Source organism: Gavialis gangeticus, unplaced genomic scaffold, assembly GCF_001723915.1.
Source record: "Gavialis gangeticus isolate Ggan-Ray unplaced genomic scaffold, GavGan_comp1, whole genome shotgun sequence".
NCBI classification, from domain to species: domain Eukaryota; kingdom Metazoa; phylum Chordata; order Crocodylia; family Gavialidae; genus Gavialis; species Gavialis gangeticus.
This window is the reverse complement of record NW_017729033.1, coordinates 4110217-4135853: the sequence shown is the minus strand read 5'-3', so window position 1 is coordinate 4135853 and position 25637 is coordinate 4110217. Positions and strand designations below refer to the sequence as shown.

Genomic DNA, 25637 nt, shown 5'->3' with positions numbered 1-25637 from the left:
AGGTCCCTTCCGACCCTAGAAACTATGAAACTATGATCAATACAAAACAGGGAAAACAAATGGATTGAAAGATCTGATCTGTGAAGGGACTGGGAGACTATCTTCTCTTGCATATCCACTACTAGTTGCATGGAAAACTATGTGGATGCTTCTGAGCCTTTTCTTCTCATGTTTTAAGTAGAAAAAATACAAGTGCAGTTGTTTTCATAGCATCCCCAAGCTAGGACAAAGGCAGCATGCTACCTAGCTGTTGCTTTTTTTTTTTGGTTAAACTGCTCTCACACCAAGCAGACACGCGTTTGCAAGGGATCTTTATGAAGAATTTGCCTGGGAAATGCCAGAGCGAAAAGACAGTTCTCAATTAACACATGCAAGAAGTTATTTTAAAACATGTCAATAATAGACTGGATTAAAAGAAACTGTTGCTTGACTTTATTAACTCTGCATATATAGAAAAATCAGTTTTGGAAAAAAATAACAACAGCTGGGTAGCATGTTACCTTTTTCCTAGCTTAGGGATATTCTGAAGACAACTGCAGTTGTATTCCACCTTTATTAAAAGATGGGCTTCCAGTAAGCAACCAAGTTCTTCTGTCCCTTTTTAGGGAAATCGATGTGCCTATATTTTAAGGCACACTCTGGTCCACTGGTGAGCATGCATGCAAAGCAACAGTGCAAGACAGAGTACAATTTATTTGTTCTGACTCAGTAACGACATTCCCTCACCCTGCTCGTTTCCGGAGCAGCTACTGCTCGGGACAGAATTCTCTCAGACAGAATGAGGACAAGGCTTAATGTTTGTTTCTTGTTTTATGAACATCCCCGCATTTTCCAGACAGAGAAGGTATCTACAAGTTGAGACTTCAATCACGACAGGGACAGATGCAAGATAATTTATCTGGACTGTTATATCTATACTCACCTGGGGTTTTTTTTGGAATTACCAACAAGGTTCATACAGTAGCTGGGATGCTAATGGTTATGAGGATTTTTTAAGACATGGGATTTGGTTAGATGAGGGGTGGGCAATTATTTCGGCTGGGGGACCACTTAGGGAGCTTTGGTGAGCTGTCCTGGGCTGGGTCAGAACTCCTTTTACCCTCTGCCCCCCCCCCCAACCCGCAACAAGTCACCAGAACTCCCTAAGTGGCTCTGCCCTGGGGCTTGGCCCTACACCAGCACTGCTCTGTGATCCCAGCGTCTGCACAAAGACTGTCCCAGGACCTGTGCAGGCCAGGGCATGCTTGGCTGGGCAGATGGGACAGGGCTGCGGGACAGCAGGGAGCAGCATCCAGGAGAGGGATGGGTGGTGACACCATGGGGCTAGGGGTTCCCTGCACGCCCCTCGCCATGGAGCCAGCACCAGTTACAGGGACATATGGGGAGCAGGTAGTGGCTCTGTCCCAGGCTCCCAGCCTGGCGTTGTCAACACCCTGCAATCCCAACCCCAGGCCCTCCTGCCCATCCCGCTCCTGGATGCTGCTCCCTGCTCAATCATGGTCCCATCCCACCCGCCTGGCCGAGCGCACCCTGCCTGCATGGGTCCCGCCCGGGCTGGTTTCCATGTAGACCCAATCTGCCCACTTTGCCCAGCAGTGGGTGCAGGGCTGATAGGCTGGAGTGCCTGGGTCTGGCGGAGGCAGCAACATTAGCACTGGCAGCTGGAAGGACCCACCGCCACCGCTAGGGCAGTTGGGAAGCAGATTCCAGCTGCTGTGCTTCCCCAGCCCTGCTGTATGCTCAGGTGTGGCGGGACCAGCTGCATGCACCATAGCCTGGGCTGCCCCCCACACCTAGGCTGGGTAGGGCCCAGGGAACTGTCACAGGCCAGATAAAAATCCTTTGGTGGGCTGGATCTGGCTCATGGGTCGTATTTTGCCCACCTCTCGCTTAGATGCTTTAGAAATGCCATGTGTACAAGAGGAGGTTGTAGAGGTTAATCATTTTCTCTTTTAACAAGAGGTCACAGAGCAGCATAGTAACACTCTGGGTGTGCGTTTCAAAACATATTGCAACAAGAGCAAGATAAGCAAAACCCAGATTAACAGCAGAAGCTGCAGTGACAGACCAATAAGCTTCTTTATGTGCACGCGACCTTAAACGAGGTTTCTGCACCCCTCAGGCACAGCACATCACGAACAATGCATGAAAAAAATATGGTAGCTATTTCTGGGTAGTTGTAGAGGCAAAGCAGATACAATACTTGTCAAAATGTGACCACTGCTATTCCTATCTTCCCACTCCCTAAACTCAGTTAGGTTATCTGGCTATTTGGAAACTTCACTGAAGTTAGATAGCACTGTCAACACATGATTATAGCCCTTACAGCAGATTTCTATCATATAAAAAGGTATTTAATGAAGTGAGAGTCAAATTAAGCTCTCCTACCACTGTCATCTACTTACATGAATGTTTTTTATCTCCTGCAAAGTCAGCATTCCTCTGGTTTTCAGGGCTTTCCTCTGAGGTTTCTGTACATAGATTTGGACATTAGTTATGCATCTAAAGCTGATATAATAGCCGAATTAAATTAACAAAAGGAGCGCAGCAAGAAAACTTATAAATATGAAGTAGGAAAAGCAAAACAAATCTATACATACGTTATCTGCTTATGCCTAAAGAAGTGATGCTTTTAAAAAATTCTGTATGTTAATTTGCAAACGCACATATTGAATATCACTGTTTAAAGCATTCACGACTAAATTATCAAAAAAAGATTAAAACTACAGATCTTGTATAAATCTCTTTCAGAGACTAGATCAAAAATTGAGAGTACCTTAAAAGATGATTGACTGTAAAATAAAAATATATCTGCTGTTAAATACTGACACACAATACCCTGTACTGAACAGGTACAAGGCTTAAAGAGCGATCAAGTTCTTCTACTAAAAGAAGCAGTTCTTTTATACAATATGCATAAGTTGTTGAAATACTAATTATGTAAATCCCTCGAGTCCCTTGTTAGTGTTGAGGCTAAAGGAAGCCTTATTGGCAGCCTTTTTTCCAGGGAAATGCAACTTTCTGAAACTGATCTTGCTTACAGTTGGTTAAAATTTAAAAACATTGCTAAACTGCCCTAAAAATAAAAATATTTTTCATATGTACAGAGATAAATAGATCCATTTTTACCATTAAATAGAACCTGAAAAGGACCAATGCCTTTGCCATGGATGAAACAGTATCTGTTTGAAATAATTTTGTTTACATGCTATATAACATGTGACATGTCTTACTCTCTCTTTAAAATACTCCAGTTGACCTGGAAAAACAGAAATGAACCAAGAAGAAAAACTTGAGTCCTAGTGGTACCTCTAACAGCAAACTCCCTGCTGGTCTTTGGAGAACTACTTAGAACATACGGTATAGAGGCAGAGAAGCTGTGTTGTACAGCATGCTATGTGAATCTAAAATGTTTGCTATTGCATAGGAGAAACTAAAAGCAGAACATCAAAAAGGATACCAGAATGCATGTCAAAAGAAGTAGAGTCAATTATGCATGTTCATCCATAACCTGGATAGCTGGAGCAGTCATTCTAGATCAGTGGGGCCAACATTTTTGGCAGGCAGGCCATAAATTATACCCCTGCCTACTGCCCCCGCGCCACTTCATTCCCCTTCCGCTGCCTGACTGGCTGCTCAGCTTTCTGCCTACTTTGCACTCTTCATCAGATCTACTGCTCAGCTTTCTGCTCCCTCACCTATCTGCTACTGCGCTACTGATCCGTCACACGCCACACACTTAGGTTCACTGCGCCACTTGGGGTGCACATGCTGCAGATTAGCCAACCTGTCCTGGACCATCTTAAAGGGTGTATACTTTGAATACTTTACTTTTCCTAGTGAAGCTATATTACCTATGCAAAACAGGCATAGAAAGGCCCTCCCCAAGCTATCCCCTTTACAAACTTAGGTAGAAGAAAACAAGTGTGCTGCCCATGTCAATACTTGGTTTTCCTGGAAGTCTAATTCATATAAATCAAAAAACAGGCTTCCTCCTGAGCACTCAACTATTTTTTTGCCCCAGCAATTTCAGTCCTAGAGGGCTGCAGGGCATTTTAAAAAACAAAGAGGAACGTATTACACACACACACTCTGAATGGAAAAGGAAGAAGAAAAGTTTTTCTCTCTCTTCCATTCAATGTGTGCATGTAATAATATATATACACAGGGTGTTTATAAAGTTCTTGTGCAACTTTAAATTTTAATAACTTTGGATATACACACGATAGAAGCAAAACAGAAACAGCAATTAAAAGCATAATAGAAATTTTTTAGCATAGTGTAAGCTACGAATAGGGTTAAGGATCACACATGCAATTCGTGAAACCACTTAGCAGCAACTGGAAAATGTTTTCTATGAGTTGGAAAAATTGGACTGAATGATGTACCACGAAAGATGGTGGTTACGCTGAAGTCTAGAAAATTGAGCTGTACGGTGTTAAGATGTAATGAATTATGCTCTGAATTGTCATTTACAGTTTGCTTCTATCATGTATACATCCAAAGTTATTAAAGTTTAAAGTTGCACAAGGCCTTTATAAAACACCCTGTATTACACACACACACACGCACGGTGCAAGTCTATTTTCTTCCTCTTCCAGTCAATATTTTAATGACCAAAAATAGCCTAAACACTTTTGCTTAAACTTTCAAAACAACTTTTACCTTTCAATAGACACAAAACATGGATACTATGAGCTTGAGAGATGAACATCTAGAGCCATGGAAGAAGAGAGAGAGAGAGGAATAGCAACACTACACCCTAATTATGACAGTCCCTGCTGCTCCTGTTACTTTTACACCCAAATACAGTTTCACATTGAAATGCTGCAAAATGCTCACTGCCTGCCTGATGCTTCAGCTGGTCTGAAATCCTACCCCATTTCCAGGGCAACCATATCTGAGACCAAATCCTCTTAATACTTTTATCTAGATGTGCTCTATTTCCTGAAGCATTCAAAGGCAAGCAATTTGTTGCATGAATATCCTGTGGCATGTTTTAAAAATAAGTTTTAAATTACGGTTGGTGTTTGTGAACCTTTTCAACTGTTTTGGTGAAAAGAGCATTTCTATTACTGGAATCATAGCTACCTTATACAGATGATTAACCAGTTTCCAATTTGCTTTAATAATAATAAAAAAAAGTATTTTAAGAGCATCCAGATCTCTCCTCTGATCATTATGCCATGTAATATACAGGAAACCTCAAAAGGCTGAAAATATACCCACAAACCTGCTTTGCAGTTTCTCTGAGCCAGTCTTTCATATCCTCTTCCTTGAGAGAGCAGCCGACGAACACAAGGAAGCATTCCTGCTGGCCGCTGCAATCTCTGTTATCATTTCTTGAATCAGGAGGGGTTGGCCCCTCCTGAACAGGTACAAGGCTTAGTGAGTTAGATGATGTGTTGTGACAGACTTCAATCAGTTTATCAGAATCTAACAAGCAAGAACACATATTTGCTTTAAATGCTGGGCTGAGAGCGCGGACTGCTCATCTCAGAGGCGTTTTAAACAGGTAACGGATGGACATATGTGCACAAAAGTTCTTTTAAATGCAAAAACCACTTATCTTTTATTCAGGAATTAGGCAAGCAAACCTCAAGTAAAACAACCAATCACAAGACAGGCGAGTAGTACTTTGTCACTTACCTGAAAATTTAACTTTGCCCAAAATGTGGTATATGTTCCCAGAAAAAGGGCTTGGCTTAAGTGAAGACTTGATCGCTGTTTGAAAGAAAGAAAATATATTGAATCTATTCTTCTCTTTTCTGGTGTAGCTCATATTCAAGACTGTGTACCCTAGCAATCTTTAAATAAGGACAGCAAAAAGTGTGAAATTACTAGATTCTCTGCAGCCCATCCTATTTGAAATTTCAACAAAAATCATGCAACTTCCCCAATGGGGAGAAAAAGGATAAGAGCTTTTAACTGGGCTAGAATACAAAAATGGATCTTTGTATCCCCCTTTTCCAGGTTATACCATGTTGAGGGAGGCAACACTCTTTAAAATGTCTTTCTATGAAAAAAGGAAAGACATGATTATATCTATTCTAGAAGCATATTCACAAGAATATACAATATATACACATCTAAATATTATAAGCCTAAATTCAGACTTATTTAAACAAGTTCAGAGCAAGATGTGAAAATATTACATATGCTACATTGGTTAAGGATGGGGAAATGACATTTCTAAGCAAAAGTTCACTTAGGTAGTGATTAGTGCAGGGCTTTATTATACATTTTCCCCCTCTCCAACCATTATAAACTGTGATTTGAATCAAAGTTGCCCAAACTCAGTTTTACCTTTACATTTCGTTACAAAGCGGGTTTTTTCCAGAGGACGGCTAAACCACACGCAGATTTGAACCATTGGTGGGAACACAGACCCAGATCCAAATTTCCCTTCATACCTTTAAAAAGAAAGTTTGGGACAAGATATTTTAGATCGTCTCTCATCAGAACTCAGGTAACAGAAATTCTCATAGACTTAAATGCATCTCAACTATGCTTCAGCTAATCTAACATGTTTCTAGGAAAAGAAAATGTGGTTTTTCACAACTGATAAGCTTTCACGGACAGAAATAATACACAAATCATGTCTAAGAAGCGACAATATAAACACAGCGTTAGCGAGACGAAGGGCTATCTATGTATGCAATTGTGTTTCAAGGCTAAGATAAAGGAACCTCTTCAATGCTGTTCCCGCCATTAGTTTCCCTTCCCTGTGTGTGTCACATTAAGAAACTGAATCTTCATGTCGAGAGGTTTGAAGTGGTTTCTTCTGTCCCAACTTCTTCCCTTCTGGCGATGTGTGGTTTCCAAGCCCGATCATTAAATGCCTCATGCTGGTTTACTTCAGAAACTTCATTCAAACCCAGTTTAGAGGTAAGTGTTAGTTATGAGCGTAAGGCAAATGCAGTAGATGTTTTTCTTACAGCCTCCAATGAGTTAATTTGTGACCCCTAGACTTCCATTCAGCCCCTGCTCCCCACCATAGCTCCAGTAGCAGCTGAGGTCTCTAGGGTCCCTCTCCAGCTTCTAGTCCCTGCCCGCATCTGAGGGGGCAATGCAGTGAGGCGTGGTACCCCTGCGAGGCACGGTGCAGCAGGGGTGCTGTGGGTGAGGCTGGGCCAACCACGCGGCATGTAGTGTACTAGTGTGGCCCACAGCCCCTGCTGGTGTGGCCTGCCGCCCCTACCTGCATAGGAGTTGGACAGCCTAGCTCTAAATTGAACCACAATACTGAATAGGCCAGAAGGATAGCTCTGAGGAATGGTGTCTTTTGCTGAACAAGTATAGGAGAAAGTAAAAAAAAAAAAAAAAGCAACAACAGATTGTGCCCAGCACTGTATTGTAATCCTGAATTTCAGGAAACATTGCCAAGTTCACATAGTTTCAGCCCTTGGCCTCCGAGACTGCCAAGAAAAGATGCTGATTTTGCTGGGGATAACTTTTGCCAACAACTGGACTGATGCCATTACTTAATTTCATTTAGGGTGAGCAGCAGTCAGAATGAAATCTCTTTCAGTTATTTCAATTATTATTGACCTAACCCATCCCGTGAACCATCCAAATCCTTCCTAGGCCTTCATTCCTTGTTTCACTGAAAACAATCAGCCTTGCAGTCAATTTAAATAGGGAGGGAGAGGGGGAGAAGATACTTAGCACTAGTATAGCCAAAGACCATAAAATATATTCACACTGCATATCTATACCACTCACTCACTCTCCATCATAAGTACTATCATGCCTCAAGGGCTTGCAGGACGGTAAGCCACGTCGATACAGACCTATGCAAATGCTTTGAGGTGAAGAGGTAAAAGCACATGGATCTGCATCGGGTTTCAGCACGGTACTGCCTGACATTAATAACTGAGCAGTCCAGACCCACTCAAATACTGACGGAAAGAAAAAAAGAGATAACAAAGCAACTGTGGTCTATGACTATGAGTGGTCTTGAAAACTATAAATTAAGCTAGTGAGACTCTTTAATCTTCACATTAAGTAAGGCAACACATTTTTAATACTTCAGTATAGATACTTGCCAGCCAGGATACATTAGATACCGAGCTCTCATCATCTGAGGATTAGAAAAACTGCTTTCTGAGAGAATTAGCTTAATGTCCTCATTCCTATAAAAAGAAAAATTTTAATGTACTGTGACTATTGTTACTGTTTCATGTTTAAGTTATTTAAGTTTAAGCTATACTTTCACTGAATTACAGCATACTAAAATATTCTCTGTTCTTCATTTTTAAAAGTTCAGTCTCTTTTAAACAAAGTCCTTTTTTCTCAATTGAGCATTGTTTTGCATCTAGGAAGCAGATAAACCTATCAAATACAACATTAAATACAGTGAGAATTTCCTTATACATAAGGACATACAGTTTTACAAGTATGTTAGCAACAGGGGAAGATCAGGGAAAGTGTGGATTTGTTTGTTTGTTTGTTTTTTAACTGAATGGGGGAGGCAATCCAGGGACAGATAATGCAAAAAGGCTGACGTACTCGATGCTTTTTTCACCTCATTCTACACAGGCAATATCAGCTCCCAGACTACTGCACTGGGCAGCACGTTCTGAGGAGGAGGTGAGTAGCCCTCAGCAGTGAAAAAAAAAGATTAGGGACTATTTAGAAAAGCTGGATGTGCACAAGTCCATGGGGCTGGATGCAACACACCCAAGGGTGCTGAGGAAGCTGGTCAATGTGACTGCAGAGCTGCTGGCAATCATCTTTGAAAACGCATGGCAATTGAGAGGGATATCTGGCAAGTGGAAAAGGGCAAATATGGTGTCCATCTAAGGAAGGGAAGGAGGACAATCTGGGGAACTAGAGACTGGTCAGCCTCACTTAAGTGCCTGGAAAAATCATGGAGCAGGTCCTCCAGGAATCCATTTCTAAGCACTTAGAGAAGAAGGCAACTAGGAACCATCAGCATGGGTCCACCAAGGGCAAATCATGCACGACCAACCTGAATGCCTTCTATGATAAGGTGACTGGCTCTGTGGATGCGGGGAGACCGGTGGATATATTATATCTTGACTGCAATAAGACTTTTGATACAGTCTTCCACAATATTTCGCACAGGCAAGCTGAGGAAGTACAGACTGGATGAATGGACTGTAAGGTGGCTAGAAAACTGGCTGGATTGTTGGACTCAAATGGTAGTAATTAATGGTCCGACATCTACTTGGCAGCCAATATCAAGTGGAGTACCCCAGGGGATGGTCCTGGGACTGGTTTCATTCAGTATCTTCCAATGATCTGGAAGATGGGATGGAGTGCACCCTCAGCAAGTTTGTGGATGACACCAAGCTGTGGGGGAGTAGTAGATACCCTGGAGAGTAGGGCTAGGATTCAGAGAGACCTGGACAAACTGAAGGATTGGGCCAAAAGAAAATCTCACAAAGCTGTATACGTAGTACACAATCCTGCACTTAAGCAGCAGCAATCCCATGCACCAGCACGGGCTGGGGACTGACTGGCTAAACAGTAGTTTTGCAGAAAAGTACCTGGGGGTCACGGTGAACAATAAGCTGAATATGAGCCAACTCTGTGCCCTTGTTGCCAAGAAGACTAGTGGCATACTGGGCTGCATTAGTAGGAATGTTGCCAGTAGAGATGGAGGGAAGTGATTCTTCCCCCCTATTCAGCACTGGTTTGGCCACATCTGGAGTTCTGTGTCCAGTTATGGGCCCTCCCACTACAGAAACGATATGGACAGATTGGAGAGTGTCCAATGGAGGGCAATGATTAGAGGGCTGGGGAACATGACTTCTGAAGAGACGATGAGAGAACTGGGCTTATACAATCTGCAGAAGACAAGACTGAGGGTGATTTAATAGCAGTCTACAACTACCTGCACAGGGGTCCAAAGAGGATGGAGCTTGGCTGTTCTCAGTGGTGGCAGATAACAGAACAAGGAGCAATGGGCTCAGTTGCAGCAAGGAAAGTTTAGGTTAGATATTGGAAAAACTCTCACTAGGAAGGTAGTAAAACACTGGACCAAGCTGCCCAGGGAGGCTGTGGAATCTCCATCCTTGGAGGTTTTTAAGACCTGGCAAGACAAAGCCTTGGCTGGGATGATATAGGTGGGGGTGTTCCTGCTTTGAGCAGGGGGTTAAGACTGGACAGCTCCCTAAAGTCCCTTCTAACCCTAATTTTCTATGATTCTCTGACTTCAGGGGAACCCCAAATACAAAACTTTTGTTCACATTCAATAGGACTTACTTGCTGAATTAGGAACTTGTGAATTGTGTAGGTTCCCTTTTCTAACACTTAAATCTGTTGTAAATCACACTGCTTTAAAAAAGTGGTGCTTGATCTGTGGCCTGCAGAGCAGTGTCATTATTCTGGGGGCTCCCAAAGGGGCTGGAAATTTGGCAGTGAGGTAGCGGTGGCAGGGTTAATGACAGCTCCCATGCTGCCAAATTTCTGGACCTGAAGGAGCTCCAGGGGATGGATGATATAGCCTTGCATGTTAAACTGGGATGGCCTGCAGCTGGATCCAGATGCATGGAGCCAGGCCAGTATACTGGCTTGCAACTGCAGACCAAGCCCACATGAGATTTGGCCAGCAGACTGACCCTATGCCACTCAACCAGTTCGTGGGGCAGGAAAGTTGGGTACCTCTGCTTTAGAATATCAGCATGAAATACATCAGACATGCGTAAAAATGTCAACATTCAAAGAACAGATAAGGATTCCTGTTATTAGAGAAATAAAGGCTCAAAAAAAAACTTTTTGCTAGTGTTAGCCCATAATCTCCCCTCCCCCTGAACAAAAAGAAAAGCCACAGGGATCAGCTCATTTTTGTTTTTCATTCGCAGCATAAGAATCAAAAGTAGCATACACTTTAGCATTACCTTGTTACAACTCCATTTTCTGCCAGGATAAATGAAACCATGGGGTTTGCAGCTCGGATAAGGCTCTGCATTTGTACAAGAAGTGGGTGTCTCTGTTCAGCAGTGTGACTTGTGAAGACTACATTGCTCACTAGTCCTGTAAGAGAAAATTGGGGAACAATTTAGTCAAGTCATCTACACTACTATGAAAAGCTATAACGTATGACTGAGTTCTGTGTCAAGAACGTTTTCCCACCCCATATCCCAATCAATACATTTTGTATCTCAGCACATTAAGGACAGCTTAGCTTATTGAAAACAAGCAGCAGAGCACACGATTAAATTATGTGGAACAAAATCAACAAAAATAGAATTTACATTTATATTGCAAAACACAACTGAAAAAGGCAAACTAGGTTAGGGGCCCATTGTATCAAACTCTATAAAAACCATAAAAAGGTATAGGCCCTGCATCTCAAAAACCTCTCAAGGGATGCAATAAGTAGACGTTAGAAAGAAAACAAAAGTGTGTATTTTGGATGTAAAAACCTAAAAATGTTGATCGTCACCTCACAAACCATTTTGTAATGCTCTAAGCAAAAAAAGTATGCATATAAGCAAGCATTTACAGGATCATAAAAAAGTAGAGCTGGGTGGGACCTCATAAAGTCCTCTAGTTCAGCCCCTGATCAAAGAAGGATCAGTCACGACTAAACCATCCCAGCTAAGTGCCCATCCAACCTGCTTTTGAGTACTTCCAGAGACAGAGTTTCCCCAACTTCTCTAGGTATCTGTTCCAGTGCTTGACCACTGTGATAGTCAGAAAAGTTCTTCCTAATCTCTGACCTAACATGTCCTCTGTTGCAGCTTGAGGCCATTGCTTCTAATCCTGTCCCCTCTGGCCACAGAAAACGCCCATCTCCATCCTCTCTGTAACTGCTCTTCAGGCATCTGAAGAATTATCAAATCCACCCCCCATGCCACTTAAGCTTTATCTTCTCCAGACTAAATAACCTTAGTAATTAGCCAATTTCTCATGTCCAACAAGTACTCGAAACAAAGCCACAACCTCACAATATTTTATCCTTAAAAATCTTGTAGCTGTGCTGATTAGTAGAAAAAGACCTGAAGGGACAATGAGGAAAAGGACCATCAAAGGAGTCAGCATGAATGTACAGAGGCCCTGTTAGGTGTCCTGTGCTACAAAAATTGTTCCTATTGTGTAAAAATGTTAAGTGTGACAATTACCTGTTATCTTCCGTAGATATATGATTCCTATACAAAAACGAGCATTTCAAAGCCAACACAAGAGGCACTGAGTTGCTAGTGGTTTGAGTCTACAACTCACTTCTAATCTCAGCTTTGTATCCAACTTGGAAAGGCAAAGAAGTACTGACACTTAATACTTCAAATTTTCCCGATCAGTAAAACAGGGATATTTACCGTCCTTACAATGAATTAATAAGGCTTCAACTTGAACAGAGATCAAAGGATGCAAGGAATTACTGCTACTACCACTTAACTGAAGTAAAGAAAAAAAAAAACTTACTATCCTAATTAAAATGTTGTCTGCCTAACTAATCCAGCAGCCATACTCTACACAGCATTTGGATAAGAATAGCAGAACAGGACTGAGATAAGGTCCTCTCCTTTGCATTTTTCCGTAGTAAAGGGAGCAACCACTTTGGGTCACATTTGCATCCTTCATGAAAGGCAAAGTCATTTGAAAGCAAATGCTGTCTCATCACCTTCAGGTCCACAATAGATATTTTGAAGTTTTCAAAACAAGGTCATTAAAACAGAACAAGTAAAATGATCCTTTGTGTCCCTTAATCTTTGCCTCCCTGATACCCACTGCAAATATGAACAATAGCTTGACCATAGATAGCATTACTAACCCCTCACTTGGATTTTGGATGAACAAGGAGCTATCCCCTGCTCCTTTCAAAGGCCTTAGGGCATGATGGCATTTACTCCCTGTAAAAGCAGCTGGCAGATTGCTTCAGAGCGATAAGATCATAGAATCACAGAAATTAAAGGACGGAAGGGACCCTGAAAGATCGTGAAGTCCAACCCCCTTGCTTTGAGCAGCAAAACTGCTGAGATCATACCAAACTTCCTCTATTTAGGAAGCTGAGGACCAGGCTCAGCCTTTCCACTAACATTCAGGCTCCTTTCCACTAACACATTACAGCAATGTTCCTAGAAATAATTCTCGAAGCATAATTTCAACTACTAAAAAGTCTTTAAGACAGACTACCAACAACCTTGGACATATGGGGTGCCTATACATGAGTGTGGAGGCAGTTCCAATGTGCTGTAATTAGAAAGCATTGGAGCAGACTCGATTTATTGAGTCTGCTGGAGTGTGGTAATTACTGTGCTCCAGCAGCCTCCCGTATCTTGTGTATCAGAGTCCCCATGATTAAAAGTGGTGGCAGGGGTGCTTGAACTAAAACTTGTTGAATTTTTCAGGTGCAGGGACACTGATGCACAAGATGCTGTGGTGCTTTAATTAGAGCGGCTCTCTGAACTGCTCTAGTTAAAGCGCTGCCCCCCTCACCATCACGCCCGGACCATGTATTGAAGTGCCCATGGAGACATGAAAGAGCAGGAGTCTGAATATTGTGATTCCCATAACTCAGTAGCTCTTAAAGGACTATGGTGCAGAGGTCAGCAACATATGGCCTGTGGGTTAGATGTGGCCTGCAGAGCTTCAAAGCTTTGCCCATAACCATGCCTGCATCTGAGCCAGGGACCTGAGTAGGGCTAGGCTGCACCTTGCCACTGCTGCTGATCCTCCCTGGCCCCAAGCTCCCGAACCCCTGGAGGGGGTGTGGGTGCAGCTTCCAAACAGTGCAGAGCTGTGTTAGGGCTCAGCAGCTGCAAGCTGTGTCCATGCTGCTGCCACTTCCCCCACGTTTCCCCCTCTCCTCCCCACGTTTGAGCTGGTGTGCAGAAGAAGTCACAGCAGCGATGAAGTGGCTTCCAGCTGCCTGACCTCAGGGCAGCACCACACTGCCTGCAAGCTGCACCTGTGCCCCAGCCAAGGGTTGGGTGACTGGGAGAAGTAGCAGCAGCACAAGCGCAGCTCCCAGTTGCCTGGGCCTGGAAAGGGTGCAAGCAAAGCCCCCCACCACTGATACGTCATGGAAACCACCCAGCCCACACTGGACTGAAGCCTGGTTGTTCCAGCCCGTGGCTTGAAAGGCTGCTGACCACTGGTATAGCGCCTCTCTCTGCCAAGCCAGGTGGAGATTTTGCTAAACAGGAGTCTCTTCCTTAGCAAACAACAGCTGGATGCCTTGTGGCTCTAAAAAAAAAAGCAAGCTACGACATTTAATTGATGGCAAACAAATGAAAATGGAAGCTGATCAGTAAATGCAAAAACCAAATTAAACAAGAAAAGGAGAGAATAAAAGGGCCAATTTAATAAAAAGCTACTTCTAGGCATTGAGCTTTTCATAAGGCTTTGAGCGTTCCCAGCTATTTTTAATGTTAATCCTTACTGTCTATAGCTGAAATGTTAGACTCGGATAAAAACCCACTTGTAAAAGCAAGAGAAAAGATTTTCTTCCTGGAAAGAAGATTCCAAGATGTCTCTTTTCACCACAAAACCAAAAGATACATTAAAAGAAACCTCGCAGGATGACTAATTTCCTGAGACCAACTTGAGAGAAGCAGCAGTAGCAGATGCTGCAGTAAAAGTAACCTTGCCCCCTTCATGTCCATGAGGTTATCCTTTTATTCAGGTCTAACTCCATCAAAGGGAGCTAAGAAACAATTATTGTTCTCAACCAGAAGAGCCTTCCAGCATTTAAATATAGAAAACGCCATTTTGTACCTGGCAAAGTAACAGGTACACCATGCAGACAAACTGCAGGTTTAATGGGAACCAGCTGTTGCTGCTGCAAATGTCTTCTAAAGGGAATCGGAGACAGCAGAGCCAACAAGCCTTGGGCGCTGGAATTGTTTTTATGAAGGAAAAGAATGTATAATGGCATTCGGATGTGATCCCCCTACTCATTTCTCAAGGCATTTTGTGATCATTCATCTCCAATTATGTGACACAGGAATTCTTCCAGAAGGAAATGCTAATTCCTCATCTAAGGGATGACAGAGCTGACCATGTAGGGCCCCTAGTAAATCCAACACTATTGCTTCAGCATTAAGAGAGGATTGTTGTGTCCCTAGCACAATCTGTAGCCTACTTCAGGTATTTTCCCTATGCTAGGGGCACTAAACTGAGACCGAAGAAAGGGGACTTGCGCAACTGAACCCTTTGAGAAAAACTAGTGGAAAGAAATTCTGAAACGTTAACATTTAATTCAACAACGTATCATTTGCATCCCTCAAAAGTTCTTACAGTAACCTAAGAAACATCGACAGTTGTGGATAACAAAACTTGGACGGAGAGACTGGAGACAGATGAACACGTACAGAGAAATTCGAACGTTAACAGATAGATTCACGAGTTCATGTTTGTGAACCCAAATGAACTGAAATACAAGGTAAGACTAGACACACCACTAAGCACAGCATAATTTCATGCTGCACATAATACTGGATATCTACTTGAAAATATTTTCCTTCATTTGACTGGCGCCACCAAATGGATCAACTGCAAATTGCTTGCTATAAATTAATTTACAATTTTGATGGAAAAAAATAACAGCACGTTTACATTAGTGTTGTTTTAATTGACATAGCATATGCTACTATTGTGCTATAAATATTTTATGTACAGAACTACCGAGAGGTCAAGGATTGAAAACAAACGAGAGACACAGACAAAACGGTATCAAGAAAATCAGAAATTGGGTAAAAAAAAAGTGGAAGGGAAGAAGTGTTGTCTTACACTTCTTGTTCACAGGCACTGATGGGTATTTGAGAATCATTTCTACCATAGTGGCTGTCTATGAAGTCCCACACAACCTTATGGAGCTACTTGAAATTGTTTCTGCTCTGCGAGTCCCGCAGACAATAATGCGCAGACCTTTAGCCGTGTCTGCACGTATTCACAAGATTGGGCCTCATTATCAAAAACAGGCAACTGGACATAAGGGGTAAGAAGGAAGACTGAGACAAGAAGGTAGTTAAGTGAAAATTGGAGATCCTTAAACCCAATTTCACTCCCTACTGATTTGGACCTTTCACCACTTGAACTGCCCTCGCTTCACTGTATTTCCAAGAGGGCTTGGTTTTGTCTCCTTATTTGCAAACCAGTCTAAATGAAGTTAGCAGGAATGTGCTCAACCCAGGGAATAACTGTTAGGAAAGAGCAAGGAAAGCTCACGTAGGTTTATTTTACAACAATCATCCATCCTTTCCCACTCCCAGATATAGATAGACAATTTTATGCCACATTGATATCTGCTATTAAGAGATCCTCTGGTGTATCTCATCCATAGAGAAGAGACTGCCCTCTCCCCCCACCTCTGTCCAAAAATAAAGCTGCAAGAGATAGCAATTTAATGGTCTGAGAGTAAGAGGGGACTGCAGGAGTATGTAGGAGAGAGATGGATGAGAGTCTATTTGGGCAATTTTAAAATGCTTATGCAAGGAAGAAACAAGAGAGAACTGCCTAAGGCTACACATAGTACTGACAGGTGCTGTGAAAGTTCCTCATTAGACTTCTCCCAATCCCATTCTGGCCTGACCTGTTATTCAAGTCTTGTGGCTTTCCAAAGCAAGAACTGTCCATCATGTTAAATTGCATGTTGTTTCTGTAATGCAGACGCGTATTCACTAAGTGCCGAGATCTGGAAGCTGTACCGCAGAACTGCAAGTCTAGGGCTAAAAGTTAATGCGTCATCTTACTGTGCCTACTGACCCCCTGAAACGGGAGCTTTTACAGCAAATTAGCAAAATGCATCTGAGGTAACTGTTCATCACACTGATTAATATTTTCTCATTTCCACCACCCCCCAGTCATATCCATCTGTTGCCTCGGCTTGGGACTTGTGCTGCAAGCTTTTTCTTCCATATTTACATAGTCCTTGGCACAATGGGGTCCCTACAGCCGTGACTAGGGTTGGTATATACTGCAGTAACACAATAGGTGTAGATGAGAAAGAGGAACGTGGAACAGAGACATGCAACGGCTAACATGGATAGAGGGCCTCAGGCAACAATGAACTATAAAGGGAACTTGAACTTCAAGTACTGTTCAACTGGACTTTTCCTCCTAAAAACAGTATTAGAAAATCAGCACCTTCTCAGCAACACTGGATTTGCCGTTCTGGGGGAGAGTCCAGGTCCACCTACTTCAGTATCTCGTCTCCAACAGCAATTATTCATTTCCAAAGAAAGGGACAAGAGGCCAAGCATCCGGCAGCCATGAGATAATCTGGCACTCTTCAAAGAGGCTTTCATCTCCAGGGACTTATCTCTGGAATTCTTCTCCCTTCTGCATTGATATCACAACATATGGGCAAAAGTATGCAGGAAGAGCCCAAATAGTCTTTGGATGTTGATCAATTCTTAGCCTTAATATCCTGTGGCGATGAGTTCCCAAGTCACAGAGAATTTTTGCATTTACCACTTCTTAGTTTAATTAGTGACCCTTGCTCTTGTGACAGACAATTTCTCAATACCACCCACTTAGTCTATTTAGAGGACGGTTTCAAACAGACCCAATTTTAAAATTCCTCTTCATAACAGAATTTCCTCCACATCCCTAACCCCTTGTGTTGCTCCTTTGTGAACGTCCTTTAAATGTTACAAATGGGGTAAAACATCCATTCTTATAATGGCATAAATACATAATGCAGTTTATGTTATTCACTATTCCATTCTCTCAGGGTTTGTTTCCCAATTATAGTCATCTCTTCTTAATTTCAGTTATTCAAAGGAGGGTTTTTTCTCTTAACGTCTCCTTTCAGCACAACAATGCAAACATATACGTCATCTTTTCTGATATGGGGTAACAAGACTATCAAGTTAAAGTGTCAAACAAGAGGTAAAGAATTTGTTCTTACAGCTATAGCTACAACCCTAAAAATGCCAAACTAACTGAGGTGAGGCGTGACCAGGGACTCTTTCCTATCATAATGAGGGCAAGAATAGCAGCTTTCTGATCTCCGGTTGACCATGCAGGGAAGGGGATATTGTCTTTTTACTTTTAAGAACAGTACTTTTCATCATCACTGTTTTGATCACATTGAACAAACACAAGAGTCTTCACCAGGATCTCACAGGAGGCAGTTTCTGATTTTAGTCTTCCACTTAAAACTTAAATGACAATTTGCTCAATTATGCGTGCGGAGACAGGGATACTCCTGTTGTAAAGGGACACTCTCACCTGTTCTGACTTCCTCCTGTGAACAGCAGGATAAGGTACTAAGCACTTTGTTTCTAAGTCAGCAGATATGACTAAAAACAGATCTCTTGAAAGCAGTGCCATTCTTATTTTGTCACTTCAGAGTAAAATGAGATTTCTGTCATACTAAAAAGCAGTTTTCATTGAAATTATAGCTACAAGGGAACAAAGCACTTCCATAAATTTTTTCAAGAATTCAGAGAAAAGGAAGCAACTGTTACAAGAGATAAACACAATTTCAATCTTTGTCTCTACATAGAGATGCCTCCCAGAAGGGAATTTTCATGCAGTAACACTTTCATTCAGCTCACTGAGCAATATGTAGCATGACACACAAACACAAAATCAAAAATCATAGAAAACGAGGGCAGGAAGGGACCTCAGGAGGTTACATCTAGTCCAACCTCCTGCTCCAAGCAGGACCAGCCCCAACTACATCATCCCAGCCAAGGCTTTGTCTAGCCAGGTCTTCAACACCTCCAAGGATGGAGACTCCACCACCTCTCTGGGGAGCCTGTTCCAGTGTTTCACCACCCTCCTCGTGAGAATGTCTATCCTAACATCCAACCTCAACTTCCCTTGCTGCAGTTTGAGCCCGTTGCTCCTTGTTCTGCCATCTGCCCCCACTGACAACAGCCCAGCTCCATCCTCTTTGCAGCCCCCCTGCAGGGAGGTGAAGGCTGCTATTCAATCCCCCTCAGCCTTCTCTTCTCCAGACTCAATCAGCCCAGTTCCCTCAGCCTCTCCTCACCAGTCCTGTCCTCCAGTCCCTTAACCATTTTCAATGCCCTCCGCTGGACTCTCTCCAATGTGTCCACATCCTTTCTGTAGTGGAAGCCCCACAACTGGACACAGGACTCCAGATGTGGCCTCCCCAGTGCTGAATAGAGGGGAAAAAATCACTGCCCTCTATCTGCTGGCAGTGCTTCTACCAATGTAGCCCAGGATGCCGGTAGCCTTCTTGGCAACAACGGCACACTGCTGACTTATATCCAGCTTATTGCCCATTGTCACCTCCAGGTCCTTTTCTGCAGAGCTGCTGCCCAGTCAGTCAGCCCCCAGCCTGTCCTGGCACATGGGACTGTTCTGTTCTACGTGCAGGACTTTGCACTTGTCCTTGTTGAACTGCATGAGATTTCTTTTGGCCCAACTCTTCAATTTGTCAAGGTCACTCTGAATCCTAGCTTGACCCTCTATCATATTTACTACTCCCCCAGCTTGGCGTCATCTGAAAACTAGGTGAGGGTGCACTCTATGCCATCTTCCAGATTGTTAATGAAGGTATTGAATAAAACCAAGCCCAGGACCAGCCCATGGGACACTCCATTTGATACCAGCTGCCAACTAGACAGCGAGACACTGACCATGATCACTACCCATTGAACCCAATGACCCAGCCAGCTTTCTATCCATGTTACAGTCCATTCATCAAAACATGGACTCAGCCATTGTTACTTCTTATCTGAAATCTAAAAGCTGTGCTATTCAGCATGAGGTTCTTAAGGATGTTATAAAGAAAGTGGATTTCATTACAAATAAATGCAACCCCAGAGTTATGCCCTGCACTGAAATGTTTTAACTGGACCAACTGCTAAAGGAGGAAATGGGGGAACAGGGCAGATAGTCTCCTGTCTTGCCTGCAAGTACAGCAGCCATGCAGATACGGATTGAAAGAACTGGGCACCTCCCTATTGCATCAGAGCAAAGGAAATAAAGGGAACCCCCTTAACTGTCCCACTGCCTGCTTCACTAGGTTATGAGGAAAGGACTGGGTTCATCCGAGCCAGGGTGGCTTGGACAGATGGCTCCAGTTTCCTCACACTGCTGTCCAGCAGAATGGAACTGAAAACCCAACGAGTTGCAGTTTCTTAATTCCCCATCACACCCAAGATTATAGCAGCTAGGAGTCTACTCTGCTGCATGTCAGACAGCAAAAAAACCCATGGGCTGGGAGTATCTGAAATGCGATGCAGTCTAGCCATCGCTTCTTCCCAACACACCTCCCATGCTAGGCACTGGGGGAAGAGGCGTAGGACTCCAGGCACATGTGACCATTTTCTCCAGTACTGCAAAAGACTGTTTTGAAAAAACACGTGTTTGGTGTTCAGACTAAAGAACGTTGGAATCCAGTGATCCAGACAATACTTTTAGGCCAAAGTATTTTGTTTTGCATTATTTGCTAAAGAAAAATGAAAGTATGTACCTTGTGAACACTGGTCCAGGAACTTAGGAAAAAGAAATCTAGGAAACAAAAAGAAATCATGTTAACCATAAGAAAGCGACCATATTACCTATTTTAAAAGAGCTGAAGACTTCCCAACTATTTGGGCACTGACAATGATAATACCTGACCTGCAGCCACCACGACTGAAACTCATTTTCCTATTTTCTTTCATGCTAGCAGAAGTCTCCCAGGTAACATTTACCCAAGCACTCTCCTTTCCTTTAGAAGCACTTGGACAATTATTTTTCTATGAAGCTTCCTGGCTTCACAGACTACTTCCCATTGTTCATCCTGGGGGCATCTACACATGAAATTAAGACGAAGCAATAAACTCTGGAGCTATTTGAGCTAGAGTAAATTGCTCCCAGGAGCAGTGTCTACACTGCTCCTGGGACAGCAGCAATTTGAGCCGTAGCAGAGCAGGCCTGGGCTGGCAGGGGACATTGGGGATCAGCCCTGGGCTCCAGATGGCAGCAGAAGGGCTGGATGGGGCACAAGGGTGCTGAACATGCGGAGCTGTGTGGCCAGGCAGCAGGCAGGAGTCTGGCCCTCACCTGGTCACCGTCTTCACGTGCGTTTCAGTGCAGTTAATTACTCCTCCTTAAGATAGCACTGTGCCCAACAGTACAATCTTATGGGAGAATTAACTGGTTTACTGCACCCCAATATCAGCGCGTGTCGATGGCGATGCTTTACTATGGGGCTAATTAGTCTCCTCCACAGTAAAGTGCATGGGTAGATGCACCCCCCATCTTGTATTGCACTGCATTAATTAGCAAAGTGTTGGCATGTATTTTGAAAAACTTAACCAGCATGATCATGTCTTTAAAACAGCCTATGCTGTTTATGGGATGATGCATGCCTTTGGTGTTCTTTACCTGTAGCTCAAAGCCTACACAAGCTTCTGGCATGGAGAGATAAAAATACATCACTGCTGAAGTGACTGCTCAATGATCACACCTATAGCAACTCCAGTACAACAGATCTGGAACTAAAATAAATATTTCCCTTACCCTCCCCATTGCCTCCCATCATAAAGACACTTGATACGACAACCTCGGAGCGTGATGTAGCTGAACAGCTACAGTGAGGAACTTAAGAGACACCCTCCTGCTCCCTAACACAAGGTTCAAACCGAACACCACCCCACATCATCAGCTTTTGGGACTCTTTTGAGTGAAATGGTTGAAGTTTTGACACTCAGACTTCTAGTTGCACTGAAACCATGAGGCCATTTAAGGTCTGCCTGATTTTGTACTTCTATAAGCTATTACCAGAAGGAACTTCAAAGTGAGACAGAAATAGCTGTGACAGGGGCTGTGTCTTTTCCCCATCAACAGCTACTTCACACTTCAGAAGATAACCTGCAATCCCTTTGATCATAGGCCTAACGGAGTATTTTTAGTAACATCTATTTCTGGCTAACATTATCTACAGCAAATTGAAAAATTATAGGAAAGCCAAACTGGTATTCACTAAAAAATTCTGGAAGAGTTAGATTTATTGTGTTTGGGTCCTTCAGTCTGCTTCCTGAGAACTGAAATGGCTTTTGTCTTTGTGTTACATACTTGCTTCTGCACTGAGACCAAAATGGAGCGGTATCCTTCTAATACGAGTCGTACCCCTTGCCCTGATTATTAGCAAATTGGTTGCATGAGATTTTGCTCTGCAGCCTTGAAAGGATAATCTTGTATCGAGCAAAAGCTTTAGTTGCAAGCTGAAGACACTAGCGAGCTATATTAAATAATGACAACCTCCTGCACATTTTTTCTTTGAGGATCACAATTCTACCCACTCTCTCTACCTTTAAGAAAAGATACTAGATTAGTTGCAAGACATCCTATACAAAGCTACCTGTTACAATAGTATACAGTGCATGTATTAAGACTGAAAAAAATCAGTTCTGTTCCCCAAAACAGCATCCCCTACAGAAACATTTTTAGCTACCTTAAGATTTTTTTTTCAGGTTCAGCAGTTTAGAGGAGGCATGCCAGAAGACTTCATGAAGAATGGCACTGCTCTATTTGAAGTGTCAGATATATCCACTGTTTTCACAATCTAAGAAATCCAACCTTGAGATTTCTAGAATTTTCTTTCCCATCCTTTGTCACATTAACCTTTAAAATTTAGGGCTAAGATCCAAAAAAATTTCACACCTTGAGTCCGTAATGTCTTTGTTAAACCTACAGTTCTAAAAAATAAGCTGCAATTAAAGCATAAATCCAACTGAAATAAAAAGGCATGACTTGGCAACAAGAAATATAAAAAATTGCTGTAGAAGCACTGAAGTGTTTTAAATGTACTGTAAAATTAAGTAGGATTGATTTTACCTTTAATTTTTAAAATAATCCATGGAGGCCAACCTTAATTTCTTTCCAAGGGCTAACTTTTTAAAGCAATTTTTACATTTCCAATTGATGGTCTCAATTTTAAAGAGGTTTTTTACAGGCAGATATGTTAGCATAGCCCATGCAAAGGTCTCCTGTGACAGAATGGACCACAAACTATTTGCACATTTGAAATCCCAAGTAATACAAATGATAAAAATGTACCTATGTTCCATATAGCAGCTAAGAGGTTCCACGCAAGTATTAATTGTCCCAATGATGAAAGAGGACTTCACCTCAGGAGTAGGGTGCGTCTGCAGGGCCTGTACGACATCAATCACATCTGTATATCTGCAAAGAGAAACCAGCAAAGAGGTTTTTTTATATTTCAGTTGGGTCACAGGACAACGGCCCATCAAGGTAAATGATGGAGTTCTAAGAAACTGTCTGTTGTAAAAGTCAGCGTGTAGAAAATATCAGACTTTAAAATACATATGCAAATAAAATAAGCATTGTTAAAAATCAGATTACTCATTGCTATTGTGAAATGCACTACCCTAAACTTGCTGCGGTGTTGGTTGTAGCCGTGTTGGTCTAAGGACATAGGCAGGCAAGGTTCTTCGAGTAGATGTGATATCTTTTAATGGTCTAATAAAAGATATCACATCGACTCAAAAAACCTTGCCCTGCTCTAAACTTAAGATTTTTGCTTTCCAAAAGCACAGAAATGTGGATGGTAGGAATAAAGTAGTGTGATAACTGCTGCAAGCATTATATGCACAGGGTAGCTGAAGAGTTAAAAGAAGCGCTAGGTTTGATCTATGCCCAAATTGTTACGTTTCATGAGCAAAAAGGGGAAAATAGAAAAATCGAGACCAACACGAATATTTGACATTTTGTGCAAGCGGCATTTCAATGTAAACATTCAACTGTAATAATATTTCTCAACTATACTTTTAACTCTAAAAAGACTGCCACTTTGTGCTACTGCAGGTTGGCAACATAAAGCCGAAGGAGCCTTTGGATCCGGTGGCTTCGGTGGCATTTGGTGGCTGGGGGCTCTGCCTGCATTGCAGTGCAGCTGGGCACCTAGCCTTTTTGGAGGTGGCTGGGCCCTAGCACCTTCCCACCTCACACCCAAGCTGGGTCACTGCTGGAAAATATTGCTGACTCTGTGCTAGTGTATGAGAATCTACGCTAATACAGACTAAACTGAGCTTTCATTTCAAGTGGCAAATTCTTTCATCGGTAAATACTCTATTGGGATAAAAATGAAAAAAACCCCATTGACTTATTTTGTGACCCTGGCCTCTTACAAGAACTAAACTCGCACAGAATTTTCCCAGGTTTGCTATGAGATAACTGAAGAGCTCCAGTGGTAAAAACAAAGCTGCAATAGGTTTCTTTATAATGAAACTCGCCACAGAGGCAAACAGTAGCTAAACTGGTGGTCACGCAAGAGGGAATTTTCTATATTGACATTACACCAAGTACCTTTGTGGCTTTTTTCCCCATCCCCCTTTATAAGGTTTCATCCATTTAAAATCTAAATTGAAAAATGTACTTAATGTATAAAAGAAAGATAGTTAAAGTAGTTTCCTTTCTCTTTCCAAGTAGAAACTTAAAGAAATAGAGTCAAAATAAGATTAGCCTGAGTGACTGTCAGCAGGATGAGCTGTGCTGACGAAGCTGTCAACTTTCAGAAACACATGTGAAAAAGAGATCCTATATCTCAGAGTCAAGAACCAATAGATCCCCTCCAGCCCATACCATATACCTAAGGACACTTGCTTTGTAGCTACTTAAAATCCCCTCTTCAATTTGTATTTATCAGAAAAAGCTGGAAAAAAAAAAAAAAAAATCAAATAATGATAGGCTTGCCTTCATTTTGGGGTTTTTTTTTTGGCAGACTGAACTTTTGAAAATGCAAGCTATAGGAAATAGTAAGCTATGATTCACAGTGCAAAAACAAACTTGCCTGACTTGCATTTAAGATTCCAGAAATAAGTTTATACCCATATATAGCAACACAAATTCCTACAGAATTGCAAAGAACAGTTACAGGTCTTTTAGTTACAATACAAATTTGTCATTTTAAAATCTCAATGCAAGATATAAGAACTCAGATTACTGTTCACATTAGGAATGAGAGAGATGAATAATGAATGGGTCTTGTGTAGGAATAATCCTTCAGCACTTATTTAAATGCTCTTTCAATTTTGCACAGGGTGGGGGTAAAAAAAAGGCTGAATTCTTTCAAAGACCATAACTAAATAGCACATGCTAAATCTCACTTCCTGAAGTATTTTCAAGCCACTCTAAAACATAGGCTGGACTATAAGGAAATTTCAGTAATTTTTGACACAATAGATACAAATATACAATAGAAGGGGATGGTGCCCCACCCTCAATTTTGTCCAAACATTTTAAGCATTTTAATAACCTTTCAAATAAAATTAAATGGGAAATGGAGGACGTGAGCTGAGCTAACATGCTTTTCTGCACGATGCAACGTGCTGTTGTACGTTTGCTTTGCGCCTTATTGTTCTCTTTTCCATGATAAATTATGTCCATTGGGAAAAAAGCAGAGAAATAAGTAATTTCATGGCACTTTTAGCCTTACACAAGTACATCAGGAAGCTGTCTCCAGAAACTAAAACTAACGGTACTGCTGGAACAGGGATATCCACCATTCTATATACAGATTACCCCCTGCAATACCTCCCCCTCTCCTCCCTACCCTTCTTGCCCGAAAAAGGACCTTAAAACTATGAAGCTAGTTGGCCGCTGCATGTGAAGTGGGAGTCAGTGGAAGGTGCAAGATACCAGTACTTGTTTTTGCCAGCATTTCGAAGACAAGGGTCTCTTTCATAACCACTTAAAAACTGAGCTGTGTTAGAAAATACCATTAACAGCAC

At 42.2% G+C, this 25637-nt stretch overlaps 1 protein-coding gene across 1 annotated transcript in view; it reads right to left on the bottom strand.

The window, feature by feature from the left end:
• Positions 1-25637, bottom strand: part of CUNH20orf194 (chromosome unknown C20orf194 homolog) — a 149989-nt gene that overhangs the window by 6598 nt on the left and 117754 nt on the right. The window contains exons 28-35 of the mRNA XM_019526048.1: positions 22945-23070; positions 20372-20409; positions 10869-11004; positions 8049-8135; positions 6307-6413; positions 5650-5724; positions 5234-5436; positions 2406-2471 (exon numbers count right to left, since the gene is read on the bottom strand). Coding sequence (XP_019381593.1) covers positions 2406-2471; positions 5234-5436; positions 5650-5724; positions 6307-6413; positions 8049-8135; positions 10869-11004; positions 20372-20409; positions 22945-23070 — 838 coding nt within the window. The remainder of the gene's footprint in view (positions 1-2405; positions 2472-5233; positions 5437-5649; positions 5725-6306; positions 6414-8048; positions 8136-10868; positions 11005-20371; positions 20410-22944; positions 23071-25637) is intronic.